Raw genomic sequence first — 14,722 nt, 5'->3', positions numbered from 1 at the left:
AGTATTTTAGTATATAAGCTCATGCAAACCTAGTAACAGTATTCAGTTCTCTTCCAAGCTTCATTGGAATAACTTATAAGAAACATTTCTGTTTCAAATTGTAAATATTTTAAAAGTGTATTTAAAAGTGTTTTAAAGTATGTTGTGTTAAACAAAGTTAATAAATCATTTTTATTAAAACTGAATCGTTAAATCTGACACCACAAAATGGCGCCCGGACTTTTCGAACAACACCTGGACTTCTCAAACAACATCCAGACTTTTCAAACAACTCCTTAACCTGTCAAACAACACCTGGACTTGAAAAACTTCAAAAAAATGGACTTTCTCAAACAACATTTGGAGTTGGAAAAATTCAAAAAAATTGAGCAACACCAGGACTTATAAAAACTCAAACAAAAATCAAGCAACTAGACTTGAGAAACTTGAAGAACTGAAATCTTCAAACATCACTTGGACTTGGGAAAATTCAAGAAATCCAAATCCAAAGTATCACATCACAACTATGGTAAAAAAGTATCAAATTGGTAAAATTATGAACCTACCCATTTTTTTTTTCTTCAATCTTTTCTATTATAACTATTGTAATTAGTTTATTTGCTTTTTTAACTTATATGCATAGACATAACTATCCAAAGAAATTCACTGTCAAAAGTGACAATATAACAGAGAACGAATTAAAACAAACGAAAACTATAACAAAAACAATAATTGATCCCTATACAACACAAGTATAACATTACCCTTAACAGACATAGACTACATAATTAAGAGCATTTTTTTTTAACTCAAGAAATTTTTGTTGGAACATACACTCTCATGGAAAAATTTATATCATTTTTCTACTGAACCCAGATTATTACTCTTAGGCTTAAAGAAATTAAGTCAGTTATAAATTCTCACCACCACCCCCCCCCCCCCCCCCAATAAGAGAAATATTTAGAAAAATCAAAGCTATGTTAGACCCACTCACTGGAGGAGGGATGACATTTACAAATAAGAACAACTAAACAGATTTTAGAAAAAAAATCATTGGATTGGCCTCACATCAGATATTGAGCATTACATCAAAGAGTTGTGAACCATGTCAACTCTTAAATGGGAAAGGACTTTCATAGCCCCAATTGATGAATGTGACCTGCTACTTCATCTTGAATGAAATATACTTTCTTGGTCAATTCACTAAAAGTGAAAATACAACACATATTCTGGTTGGCACCTGCAGGGCCACCAAATATGCATCTGCTATTGCAAGTAACAGTGCGAATTCTGAAAATGTTATAAATTTCATTATGCAAATTATATGCACTACAGTTGCCCAAGGAAAACCTATAACAAGGGTAATCACTTTTCTTTCTTCACAAAAAAATGACATGAAAATGATTTTCAGTACCCCAAAATCAAGGGGACATTGAAAAATTCAATTAGACATTAATAAACATTTCATCATTTTGTACAAAAGAACTGGGTTACATTATTGAAATAATATAACCCCAGTATCTAGCTATATCTAGCTAACATCCTACTTCCTTGTGTTTGAAAGAGAACTTAATCTTCCTTTCAACAAGGCCCTGACCTTACAAACAGGAGAAAACAAGGATAGGATGGACAAATTGAAAGAAATAATTAAAATGAGAGAAAAAATTACCAGGCCTTACATATCCATAATATATCAAGACAATAGGAAAAACGGTTTATGACAAGAGTCATCTAGAAATTTTAATCACTAAAAGGTGATTTAGAATTGATTTCAAAAATCCCCTCAGAAAGGAAATTTTTCACAAAAAATTCAACGGATGCGTTCGAATTTTAGAAAACTTTTCCATTGAACTATAAAGTTCAATACGAGGATGGATTAAAACAAAGAAATACAGAAGTAGTACATGTACGAAGATTAAAGAAATTTACTCAAAAAAAAAACAAAGGACCAAGAAAGCAAACAAGCAGAGAAAGTCAATATCTTCAGAAGTGAACAAAATAACCAACCAATAAAAACAATTCTGTTAAAGAGAATTTACCATCAATATTGGTGGATAACAACCCCCCACCTCAGGTTAAAATTTTCTGAAATGATCAAATTCTCACATTTTTTGCCAAAAAATTGCTAAGAAATCATTTTAAAAGAATGTCATTTTCTTGTTGGTCAGATAGTTATCAATGCATACCCAACTGTATTCGTTTAGTGTTAGCATTCATTTGCAAGAATACTCAAAATTTTCATGCCAAATTTTTTGATGAAACATTCTGTATTCATCCCCCCCCCCCTCCAACTCTCAAACACCTCGTAAGTCTTCTACAAAAATCTGAATTAACATTAACAGGTATAATTTTTTTTCTCACAAACAACTTTTTATTCTTTCCTTGAACACAGTATGCAGTTTTAAATGTGAACCAAAACATCAGAAAACAATTATTAGAAAAATTAATACAAATTCCTACATCATTTCAAACCCTCAAGAAACTTTACACCTTATTAACACAGAAAACAGTATTTCAAAACCCCTCTCAATAAATTACAACTATCCTGGAGCTATTAAACTTCAAATTCCATGTCATTATGAATTACACCAAATTTCGAATTCAGAAACCCAAATCCTCATCCCTTTAGATTTTCCACGTCCTAAAAATCAACCCAACCTCATTTCCCTTAGCCGCATTGTTCCCCTACAATGGTCTAGTCTAGACTTCAGCACTTTAGAATTTAATGTCAGAAACCCCTTCAAATTTCAAAATTTAACAAAAATCTTCAATGAAGACTGGAAAAAATTACTCCCCACTTTGACATAAAAAAATCAACTGAAGACCTAAAACGTAATTTGGAAACTACAATTTTAGAAAAATTACCTACATCCATGTATGGCGAAGCTTGGTTAGGTGACATCCTTTATCTAACATGGTTATCTATCCTTACTATCCTACAATTGTTATTATTTTATGTTTTAACTACCAATGCCCTTAGAATGTAAGATGTAATTTAGAATATGTAAAAAGTGAGGTCACTTTTCTTTGAGGAGAGGAAAAATTTGTAGTGACAGATTATATAACCTACATTATAAAATTTACCTAGTTAAACAATATAGGTCATCATGACACAGTCTACCTTAATTTTCCCCAATATATTCTCTTTCATGTTATTTTCCATAAGAACTCATTTATCCTCTCATATATCTATTTGTATGTTATTTTCCATAAGAACTCATTTATCATCATATATCTACCTGTATGTTATTTTCCATAAGAACTTCTTTATCATCATATCTCTACTTGTATGTTATTTTCCATAAGAACTCCTTTATCATCATATCTCTACTTGTATGTTATTTTCCATAAGAACTCCTTTATCATCTCATACATCTACTTGTATGTTATTTACCATAAGAACTCTTATATCCATTTGTATGTTATTTTCCATAAGAACTCTTTTATCATCTCATACTTCTACTTGTATGTTAATTTCCATAAGAACTCTTTTATCATCTCATATATCTACTTGTATGCTATTTTACATAAAGACACTGTTTTTAGATACTAGTATTTTAGTATATAAGCTCATGCAAACCTAGTAACAGTATTCAGTTCTCTTCCAAGCTTCATTGGAATAACTTATAAGAAACATTTCTGTTTCAAATTGTAAATATTTTAAAAGTGTATTTAAAAGTGTTTTAAAGTATGTTGTGTTAAACAAAGTTAATAAATCATTTTTATTAAAACTGAATCGTTAAATCTGTCACCACACCTGGGTAGATACCTACTTGAAAGATTTTATGTAGAATTTTCACAATATTTCAATGAAGGGTACTTCATCTCAAATGTATATTTAAATATTAGGTACGTAATTATCAGTTATGTTGATAATCAATAGTTTTGCAAAAATATTCGGGAAAAAACTTCTTATACCATCGTACTTATGTAAAACATTTTAAAATCTGTAACTATACAAGTAGGCAGAGGCACATATGCTAATTGTAAGTTGTTGTCTTTACCACCTATTTCTTTTCTAATAATTAATTATTGATTACCTAATAAAAAGGATTCAACATTCAGTGTTGGTTGTTTTGTTAAATTAGTCTCGGTAATCTCAAGTTCTATGATCTACCAATATCTATTGGTTCATTATTATTATTTTACCAAATCATAAGTTGGTCTCAGCCAAAGGCATTTCGACGAAATTGGCTCAAATTTGATATTTCAGCTTGGTTGGGTGTTGTTGGATTAAATAGATTTGAGTGGAGATTTCTTTGACTCAAAATTCGAGGATTTTCAAATTTTTAGGATGGGTAAAAGAGGTGTAAAAGGTCAATAAAGTCAAATTCGAAACCAATCGCTGGGAAATCGTAAGTTGGAAAACGTATCCAAAAATTCAGCCTTCTAGAGCAATTTAATTTTGCATTTACCTACATCATTCAAAAGGGTACTTTAGATGTGCCTTTTTTTTTTAGGTTTGCGACCAAAAAAAAGTAGATTTTCGTGCCTCCTTGACAGTTTTAGATTTCGTGTCATCGCTGAAGTCTCGTCCCTGTAATCACCTTTAAGAGGCCGAAATTTGAATTTATCAATTTCCAGAGTAATAAGTATTATGAAAAACTTCATCGGTAGTGCGGACAACTTCTGTACTTCCTTACTTATGAGCTTATCATGAATTTTTTTTGTATTTTTGACAAATCGTAACGTTTTCAAATTCATTATCGACAATCGAAGATGATTCGTTCGCGAAGAATTTTATCGAAGACAAAAAAATCGATCGTGAATGAATCAATATTCACTAAATGAGAACGTGATGAAAGTCAATAGAATTGATGTAGAAATTGTCGAAAATTAAGAAAAAGTTTATGAAATATCTTCAAAAGTGGATGAAGTAATGTACTTATAACTTTCCCAAAATTTTAGATACCTAATTAATTTTCATCAATTCTTATGCCGTTTACGTTATTTTTTTTGGTTGATTTTCGAAAATTTTCTCATCTTGAGAGATGATTACTATTCTCCAATTTTTGCTGCATTTTAAACAAATTTTTTATCGCCCTTTCTCACTGGGTACTTCGGTATTACTGCTTGTATATCTACATACTTACTATAATTTTTCAGTCGAATTTATCAATTTTCTGAGTAATAGGTGCCTATTATGAAATATGTCATTGATAGAAGGGAGGTGAGGACATTTTTTTGTTTTCACGACGAATCGTAATATTTTCAAATTCATTATCGACAGAGATGATTCGCGAACAATTTGATCGAAGGCGAAAAATCGATCGTGAATGAATCAATCGTCATCAATGAATCTTGATAAGTAATTCCAAATTTTAACCCTATCATAAAAAACTAGACTCTATTTGTTTGTGAATCAAGTTTGCCCCTTTAATTTTAAATATATAGCAATTCGTCATAATAATATACAGTATATTTTGTTCGTTCACATCGAGTACTAACAAGGGAACCTCTTGAAGTGTCCGCCTCCTATTTGAACGGGACCGCGATTTTTGGAAAGAGCATGGTCTAAAACCCCTAAAACCAAATTTTCAGCTGCCCAACTTCATATCTCGATATTTGGAGAACACTTGAAAATTCAAAATTGACTGTTTTTGGTGATTTATGCTTTCTTTAAAAACGTACGTATTTGATCAGTAAAAATGATCAAAATAAGTCCTAAAACTGATATTAATTCCCCAAATCCAAATTTAACCATTTCCAGCCATTCTGGAGCCTCCGGCGCGATTTTAAATTTCTCCAGAATTTTAAATTTGCTCCAGAAGATGAGAATATGAAGTTGGGCAGCTGAAAATCGAGTTGTGTGTCATACTCGACCTTTTTAACGAATTTATCCACATTTCAACCGATTCTGGAGGAGACACCTCAAGAGTGTTTTTTTGACCAGCTTTTTTTCAAAATAAAAATGTACAAAATCCAAAAATTTCCTTTTTGCGAGAAAATTTTCGAAATTTCCGTGAATCGCAGTATTTTGTCATGAACTAACCCCACGAGGGCGAATGTCGCCATTTCCAACAATTCTGGAGCCTCCAGCGCGATTTTTCAATTTCTCCAGGGGCTCCAGAAAGGCTGGAAATGGGAAAATTCACCCTCGTGGGCTTGATTAATGACGAAATACAGTAATTCGTGAATTTTTCGATAATTTTCTCGCAAACGAGAAATTTTTGATTTTTGGATATTTTTATTTTGAAAAAAAGCTGGTCAAAAAACCACTCTTGAGGTGTCCCCTCCAGAATCAGCTCAAATGTGGATAAATTCCTTAAACAGGACGAGTATGATACACAACTCGATTTTTAGCATGCCCAACATCATATTCACGCCTTCTGGAGCAAATTAAAAAATGCTGGAGAAATTAAAAAACAGTTCTGGAGGCTCCGGAATGGCTGGAAATGGTGAGATTCGCCCTTGTGGGGTTAGTTCATGACAAAATACTGCGATTCGCGCAAATTTCAAAGATTTTCTCGCAAACAGGAAATTTTTGGTTTTTGTACATTTTTATTTTGAAAAAAAGCTGGTCAAAAAACCACTCTTGAGGTGTCTCCTCCAGAATCGGCTGAAATGTGGATCAACTCGTTAAACAGGTCGAGTGTAATATACAACTCAATTTTTAGCTGCCCAACTTCATATTCACGCCTTCTGGAGCAAATTCAAAATTCTGGAGAAATTGAAGAATCGCGCTGGAGGCTCCAGAATGGCTGGGAATGGTTAAATTTGGATTTGGGGAATTAATATCAGTTTTAGGACTTATTTTGATCATTTTTACTTATCAAATACCGCAAATACGTACGTTTTTGAAGAAAGCATAAATCATCAAAAACAGTCAATTTTGAATTTTCAAACGTTCGCCAAATATCGAGATATGAAGTTGGGCAGCTGAAAATTTGGTTTTAGGGGTTTTAGACCATGCTCTTTCCAAAAATCGCGGACCCGTTCAATTCGGAGACGGACACCTCAAGAGGTTCCCTTGTAAGTGGTTATGGGCGTCATTTGAATAATACCAACATTTTCTTATTTTTGCTGATTTTTTTCAAAATGTGTATATTATTTTTAGCTTTGCGAAGCACGTGGCTCCTTTAATTTACAAGATAGGCAACCAGTCATAATAATGTTTTTTGCTCCATTGCTCGTCTCCTCGAGTACTATCTACAGTTGAATTTTGGCAGACGATTTCCGGAACACCCTGTATCTCCTTTAAAATTTTTTTAAGAGTAAAGATGAGTGAACTTCGTTTTTTCTCTCTCTCTCTCTCGAATTCACCAAAAACAGTAAATACCTACTATGTATAAATTGTTAATTGATTTCATGTACAAGGGAACCTGTTGAGGTTTCCGCCTCCGATTGGCGAATTAAACGGGACCACGTTTTTTGGATAAAGCATTATGCTAAAACTCTCATAACCTTAATTTGACCCAAGTTTTCTGATTACATCGTTTCGATTTCAGATCCCATTTCAAAATGGCTGAAGTGACGACCAACGTGTACGACCTTTTGTTCCCTAGTCCAGCAGATTTAAAAGAAATCGCCGCCATCTCAATCGCTACACAACTATGGCGACAAGAAATCAACACGCACCGCATCAAAAACACTTTAAGTCAACTGAATCTAGAACAGAATATTTTACTGAGCACTTCAATGCCTTCTATTCCTTCCTCAATTCTATCGGATATTGAAAAATATGTCTTGAGGTTTGGGATGTCGATACAAGAGTGGCTGAGTTCTCACGAACACATGGGCCTATTTAAAAAAGAAATTTTCAACAGTTTCATCGATTTGGCTGCAGATTTCGATGGTACGGTACATTATGTTAGAACTGCCAAACGAATTTTACAATGCGATGAACTTGACCAAATTTTAAGATTCAATATTGCTTGTAAGTATTGTTTCGAAGACGATATTTTACGAATTTTACCCTTGGTATCAGATTATGCTAAAACGGTGAGCACTTCAAGTGACCCTTATGACTTGTCGTTTTACTGGGTGTGCCGGTTGAAAAATCAACTTTATAAGTTACCTCGGCCAAATGATTCTGCACGGTCTATTGAAGAACAGATTTTACGCACGGACGTATTATTCAAGTTTCCCTATGCTTGGTCATGTGTGGAACACTTTTGGAGTCGTTTAGATGCAGATGCTCGAAGGCGAGTTGTGAATAATTACGACGAAAATCAACAGCATGTAAATCTTGTTAGAATGGTTTGTAGATATTTGCTACAAAGTTTAAATGACGTATTAATTCGTGAGTTCATCAGTATATTTTCGTGTCGCGTTCTTACCAAATCATTGCGCACTCCCAGGTTCAGAAACGATAGTCGAAGGCTTTATATCATGGCAACATGGACGTATCTTAAAAATAAAATGAACACTCTTACATTTGTCGCCATAGTTACAAAAATTATCCAAATGTGTGGGAATGATACATCTATGTATGGAGAGTTATGGGCGACTGCTCCAGATAATTTGAAACAGCATGCTCTTCAAGCTATTTTCAGCGGACAAAACTCATTCGTTAATGAACGAATATTAAAAGATCCAGATTCATTCGCCTTTTTATTGACCCTGCTATCTTGTGCATCTTCTGAGCAGAGACGTATATTTTGGGAAACACATTGGCGTGATTTGATACGCATAAAGTGCGTAGAATCGTTGGACGAACTGATGAGTTTGTGCTTCAGTAATGATGAAAACGAAATCATGATATTTAAACTCAACTCGTTGTCTCAGTTGCAAAATATACGAAATATTTGTTTAGAATTACTTAGCGAGCGGAATTTCGAAAAACTTGACGAGTTTTTGAATTTTTGTTGTCCTGATGAGGCTACGCTCAGCACATTAAAACAAAACCTAATCAATAATTTCAAGTTCACTTACAAAGACGTTCAGCGTCCACATGACCAATTATCATCTCAACTGAATGATTTCATCAACGATGCTTACAACAACAATATGAATCAAGCTGCACGATTCAGAACTCGGCTTCTGTCCTCGCCGTCTCACTCAATAATTACGACTCTTCTCTTCGGATACTTGAGCGCGGGCAGGTTTCATCATGCCATACACTTTATCGACACATTAGCACCTTCTGAACAGGTTGCAATTAACGTGAAAAGACTTCATATACTTCCGAGGTTTCAGGCAATGTTACGCGATGGTCGCGATTATACGGGAACTGGCTTATTTCACTTCGAAGAACACCAGTTTTTGAATTTTTTACGTGATTGCTTTGGCAATGATGAAGAAATTGCAGCATTTAAACAAACTTTAAATGCAGATGAAATTGTCCAAAATGCTATTCGTGGCTCAGTAAATAGACCGCACAATTTGAAGTACAATTATTTTCTGGTCGAGTTCTTAGAGTGGTATTTCAGCACTCCGGAGGCCCTCGATGAGTTTAGGTCAAGGTATGCTGGTGATGAAGTGTTTGTATTGTTGACCACCAAAAACGAGTAGTTTTTAGCTTTCTTTAAAATATACTTAATAAATGTAGGTATTTGGATAGGTTTCTAATCAACCTCCAAAAGTAGGTGATTTAATCAGACATATTCTGATGTTTGAATAAACATCAGTTTGATAAGCCAAGCCTAAATAATAATTAACAATGTGGAGTAATCTTAAATATCGTATCATAATTTTTTTCAAATGGGTATAAAGTAAAAGTATATTTTTAACTTCAATTGGCTCAGTATCTTATATTGAATGTAGACCTGAAATACATAGGTATTTTTCTGCCTTACTTGCTGATTTGTATTTATATTTTTTGAGAATGAAATTCTATATTAAATTGGCATCACAGAACTTTACAGTTTATTTTTCTTTTTCTTCCTCCTATTTATTAAGAAAGCATCCGAATCAATTGTTTACATCTCACTTATGAGTTTCTCGCAACCTAATTCAATTTTCGGGCAGATTGGCTCTGCTTGACGATATTGGGAAGTAAATACCTACAAATAAGCACAAACATTTTTCAATTCAATAAAGTACCTACTTATACTGAATTTGCTGAAATGTTCGTTAGATCAGATTTGCTGTTTACTTATTTCTATTCACTTGAGAATACCTACGTCATTTGATTTGCTGGTCATCTACCATCATAGTCGTTTATTTAAATTTCAGGGAAATGGAAATCGTTGATTTTTTTTCACCTGTGATGGGTGTATTTTCTAAATTGAAAAAAAAACTCACTATACTTTGTCAAAAATGAGTTGAAAAAATCGGAAGTTTTCAATTTCTCTGAAATGATTGAAATAGGTAGGTATAATTATGGTCTTTTATAACAGCGTTATAAGAAGTAGGTCTGCATATTATTAAAAGCTATGATGTATTTCGAGTTGATATTAGTCCACACCCACAATCATGAATTTTGGCCAGTTGAGTGACTCGGGGAAAGTGTTTCAGGGGTTCTCAAAATGGCGGAAATCAATTTCTTTTTGTAAAAATCATGAAACATGGAAAAAATCGACAAATGGTTTCAAATTCGGGTTGATGGTGTAGTTGGACGTACATATTTTATGATATATTCCAAAAAAAGAATTCGGCTAATATTTACCCAATTTAGGCGGATAAAACCAAGAAAAAAATCATATTTGTTTTTGCATTTTTGAAGGTATTTCACTCATATAAGAAAGTAAAAAATTCTGAAAAAATATACATGCCCTATTTTCGACCCGCCAAATCGTTTAGAAACAATTTCAAACCGTTTTAAGTGGTTCTGGAGCCTCTCTGGCGAATTTTTGAAAGATCGCTCGATTTTTAACTGAAATATTGAAATTTCACCCTTTTTGAAGTTATTTACTTAGTTATTGCAACATACATATTATTTAAAGACGAGTGATTCCAATATCAACATTTCACCTGACTTGACAACACTCTTAAGCATAATGAAAATATTCTTTTTAGGATGCAGAGTGAATTTCAACTTTTCAATTTCATTCGGTGAAATTTTGTGTGGAAATTTCAAGTTTTAATAGAACTGCTCAAAACGGTTCAAACCCGTTTCCAATCGATTTGGCTAGTCGAAAATGAGGTACATATATTCCGAATTATTTTTTAGGTCAAATTGGTGACTTTTTTTGTATATTTTTTGGACCGAATTTCTTTTTTTAAAATTCGCTAAAAATTAAATAATACACTTCAGCACCTGAACTTTTGGCTAATGATGTGTTATTCCGTGCTTTTTGATCTGGCTTTGTCCGAGTCATAACATTGTCAGACAGTTAGGATACCTCCCTCGCTAGAAGTTTTTTTTTTTCAAAGTTGAACATTGAAAGTCGTCTAGAGTATCTACCTTAAGACAAAAAGTGAATAATTATGAGTTCATCCACTTAGATAGTGATAACTTATCGTCCAAAGTTGAGAAAAATTGATCTGCAGAAAAGTTGTTAGGTAATCACCAGTGCTCGGATATTTTCTCCCCAAAAAACACTAAACATGCGCTTCGTAAAAATGTTCCATAAAAACTTGCTGAAAATCCACAAAACGTAAAAATATTCTCTAGATAACGATATGGGTGTTGTTTTACATGAAAAATTATCTTCTAAACGATTTTAATAATGTATTATTGTAAAGTAATATGTATTGAGAATTTGAACTCAAAAGTGCAAAACAGATGTGCTTTATTTTATCCGACATAAAATTTGAAAAAGAAACAAAAAAAAACCGCAAACTATCTCATCTTTGGAAATGGGAAGAGTTTCTCGAATCCTTGAAAATTTGATTTTTCGAAAATTTTACCTCTATTTTTACCCGGATTTTCTTTTAAAAAATTTGTGAAAAAAAAAATGATGAACTGCCCAAATGCAGGACAAAAATTTAAAATTGGTTCATATTCCCTAACAACGTGAATAATTCTCAAAAAACGAAAACTTACTAAATACTTATGTAATTATGCTTTTTTGCTCTGATAGGCAGAATATGAAAAAGAAATGAAAAAAATGCTCTTATTTTTGGATAAAGCATAATATGTATATTAAAACTCTCATAACCAAGTTTGACTCAAGTTTTCTGATTAGATCGTTTCGATTTCAGATCGCCTCTCAAAATGGCTGAATTGACAACCAACGTGTACGACCTTTTGTTCCCTAGTCCAGCAGATTTAAAAGAAATCGCCTCCATCTCAATCGCTGCACAACTATGGCGACAAGAAATCAACGCGCACCGCATCAAAAACACTTTGAGTCAACTAAATCTAGAACAGAATATTTTATCGGGTACCTCAATGCCTCGTATTCCATCCTCGATTCTGTCGGATATTGAAAAATATGTCTTAAGGTTTGGGATGTCGATAAAAGAGTGGCTGAGATCTCACGAATACATCGGCTTATTTAAAAAAGAAATTTTCAACAGTTTCATCGATTTGGCTGCAGATTTCGATGGTACGGTACATTATGTTAGAACCGCCAAACGAATCGTACAATGCGATGAAATTGACCAAATTTTAAGATTCAATATTGCTTGTAAGTATTGTTTCGAAGATGATATTTTACGAATTGTACCCTTGGTATCAGATTATGCTAAGACGGTAAGTACTTCAAGTCACCTTTATGACTTGTCGTTTTACTGGGTGTGCCGGTTGAAAAATCAACTTTATAAATTACCTCGCCCGAATGATTTTGGACGGTCTATTGAAGAACAGATTTTATGCTCGAACAGATCGTTCGAGTTTCCTTATGCTTGGTCATGTGTGGAATACTTTTGGAGTCGTTTAGATGTAGATGCTCGAAGGCGAGTCGTAATTAATTTTGATCAGCCTGAAAATCTTACTAGGATGATTTGTAGATATTTGCTACCAAGTTTTGATGAAGTAATGCTTGATCAGTTCATCCAAAGAATGGCATGTTACGTTCTTACTGTAGCATTAAGCAGACAATTGTTCTTCTACGATAGTCGAAAGCTATATGTCGCGGCAACGTGGACATATATTAAAAATAAAATTCACACGGATACATTTGTCTTAATAGTTAAACGACTTATCAATGTGCACGTACATGATACATCTTTGTACGGAGAGTTATGGGATACTGCTCCAAATCATTTGAAACAGCATGTTATTCAAACTATTTTCAGCGAACGAAACTTATTCGTCGATGAACGAGCAATAAAAGATCCCGATTCATTCGCCTTTTTATTGACCCTCCTATCTTGCGCATCTGCTGAGCACAAACGCATATTTTGGGGAACACATTGGAGGTATTTGATACGCATAAAGTGCATAAAATCGTTGGATGAACTGATGAGATTGTGCTTCAGTAATGATGAAAACGAAATCATCGAATTTAAACTCAACTCGTTGTCTCAGTTGCAAAATATACGAAATATTTGTTCAAAATTACTTCGCGATCGGAATTTCGAAAATCTGAACGAGTTTTTGAATTTTTGTTGTCCTAATAAGTCAACGCTTAGCGTATTAAAACGAAACCTAATCGATGATTTTGAGTTCACTTCCGAAGACAGTAAACTTCCACATGACCATTTATCATCTCAACTGAATGATTTCATCAACGATGCTTGTTACGACAACAATACGAATCAAGCTGCACAATTCAAAACTCAGTTTCTGTACTTGCCCTCAATTGAAACGCTTTTCCTAGAATACTTGAATATGGGCGGGTTTCGTCAAGCCATACACTTTATCGACACATTATCACCTTCTAAGCAGATTGCGATTGACGTGAAAAGACTTCGTGTACTTCCCAGCTTTCAGAGAAAGTTACGTGATCACGAAAGGATGGGAACTGGTGTATTTCAGTTTGAAGAACGTCAGTTTTTGAATTTTTTACGTGATTGTTTTGGCAGTGATGAAGAAATTGCAGGATTTAAACAAACTTTAAACGCAGATGAAATAGTCCAAAATTTTATTCGTAGCTCAATAAATAGACCGCAGAATTTGAAGTACAATTATTTTCTGGTAGAGTTCTTAGAGTGGTATTTCATCACTCCTCAGGCGCTAGATGAGTTTAGCTCAAGGTATGCTGGTGACGAAGTGTTTGTATTGTTGACCACCAAAAACGAATAGTCTTTAGGTTTCTTAAAAATACATATATTAATAGACAACTAATGTCCTTCTGATTAAGTATTCGCAGTTTATCCGATGTTTGAATAAACACCAGTTTGATAAGCCTGAGTATTAACAATATGGAGTAATCCCAATATGGATCTTTTTTTAAAATTACATATATTTTTTGAGTATCTTATATTAAATCTGACCTTGCTGATTTGTATTTATATGTTTTGAGAATAAAGTTTTATTTTATATTACATTATATTGACAGCACTGAACTTTGCGGTTTGTTTTTATTTTTACTTGTAGGTTTCTCTCATTTCCTTTTTTATTCTTTCCTGTTCATTAAAGAAAGTAGCCGAATTAATTAGGTACCTACTTACTAATCTCGCACATAAGTTTCTCCCAACTTGACGATTCAATTCCCGGGCAGATCGGTTCAGTTGGTATTCGGAAGTAAATACCGACCAATTTCCCCAAATTTGCCGACTTGAATTCCCAAAATCCCCCCTCCCACTCCTCCCACACAAAAGTTGCCAATTTTATTAAAATTTTCCGGTGGCGGGTATAAGGATTAGAGGTGGAAATTCGAAGTGTGAAGGGCGTAGGCCTAAAGTTAAATTGTTCATGTGATACATCGTTTTTCAGGTTTCCTAAAATGCTGTGTACAAAAATACACTCCATTTTTACCAAAATCTCCTTCATTCCCCTAAATGAGCCGAAACATTGATGGAAAACTTAGAA

The 14,722-nt window shown here is 33.6% G+C and overlaps 1 protein-coding gene across 7 annotated transcripts in view; it reads left to right on the top strand.

The window, feature by feature from the left end:
• LOC135840818 (uncharacterized) overlaps positions 1-14,722 on the top strand; it is a 123,520-nt gene that overhangs the window by 63,263 nt on the left and 45,535 nt on the right. The window contains exon 3 of one of the 7 annotated variants that reach the window (XM_065357534.1): positions 12,007-14,250. The exons of 5 other annotated variants lie outside the window; for them this stretch is intronic. In XM_065357534.1, coding sequence (XP_065213606.1) covers positions 12,020-13,993 — 1,974 coding nt within the window. In that variant the 5' untranslated portion in view covers positions 12,007-12,019 and the 3' untranslated portion in view covers positions 13,994-14,250. Of the gene's footprint in view, positions 1-7,427; positions 9,781-12,006; positions 14,251-14,722 lie in introns of those variants that run through there. One more of the 7 variants, XM_065357531.1, reaches the window with a different exon arrangement.

The sequence above is a fragment of the Planococcus citri genome, chromosome 3, assembly GCF_950023065.1.
Source record: "Planococcus citri chromosome 3, ihPlaCitr1.1, whole genome shotgun sequence".
NCBI lineage: Eukaryota > Metazoa > Arthropoda > Insecta > Hemiptera > Pseudococcidae > Planococcus > Planococcus citri.
This window is presented reverse-complemented; position numbering and strand designations above follow the sequence as displayed.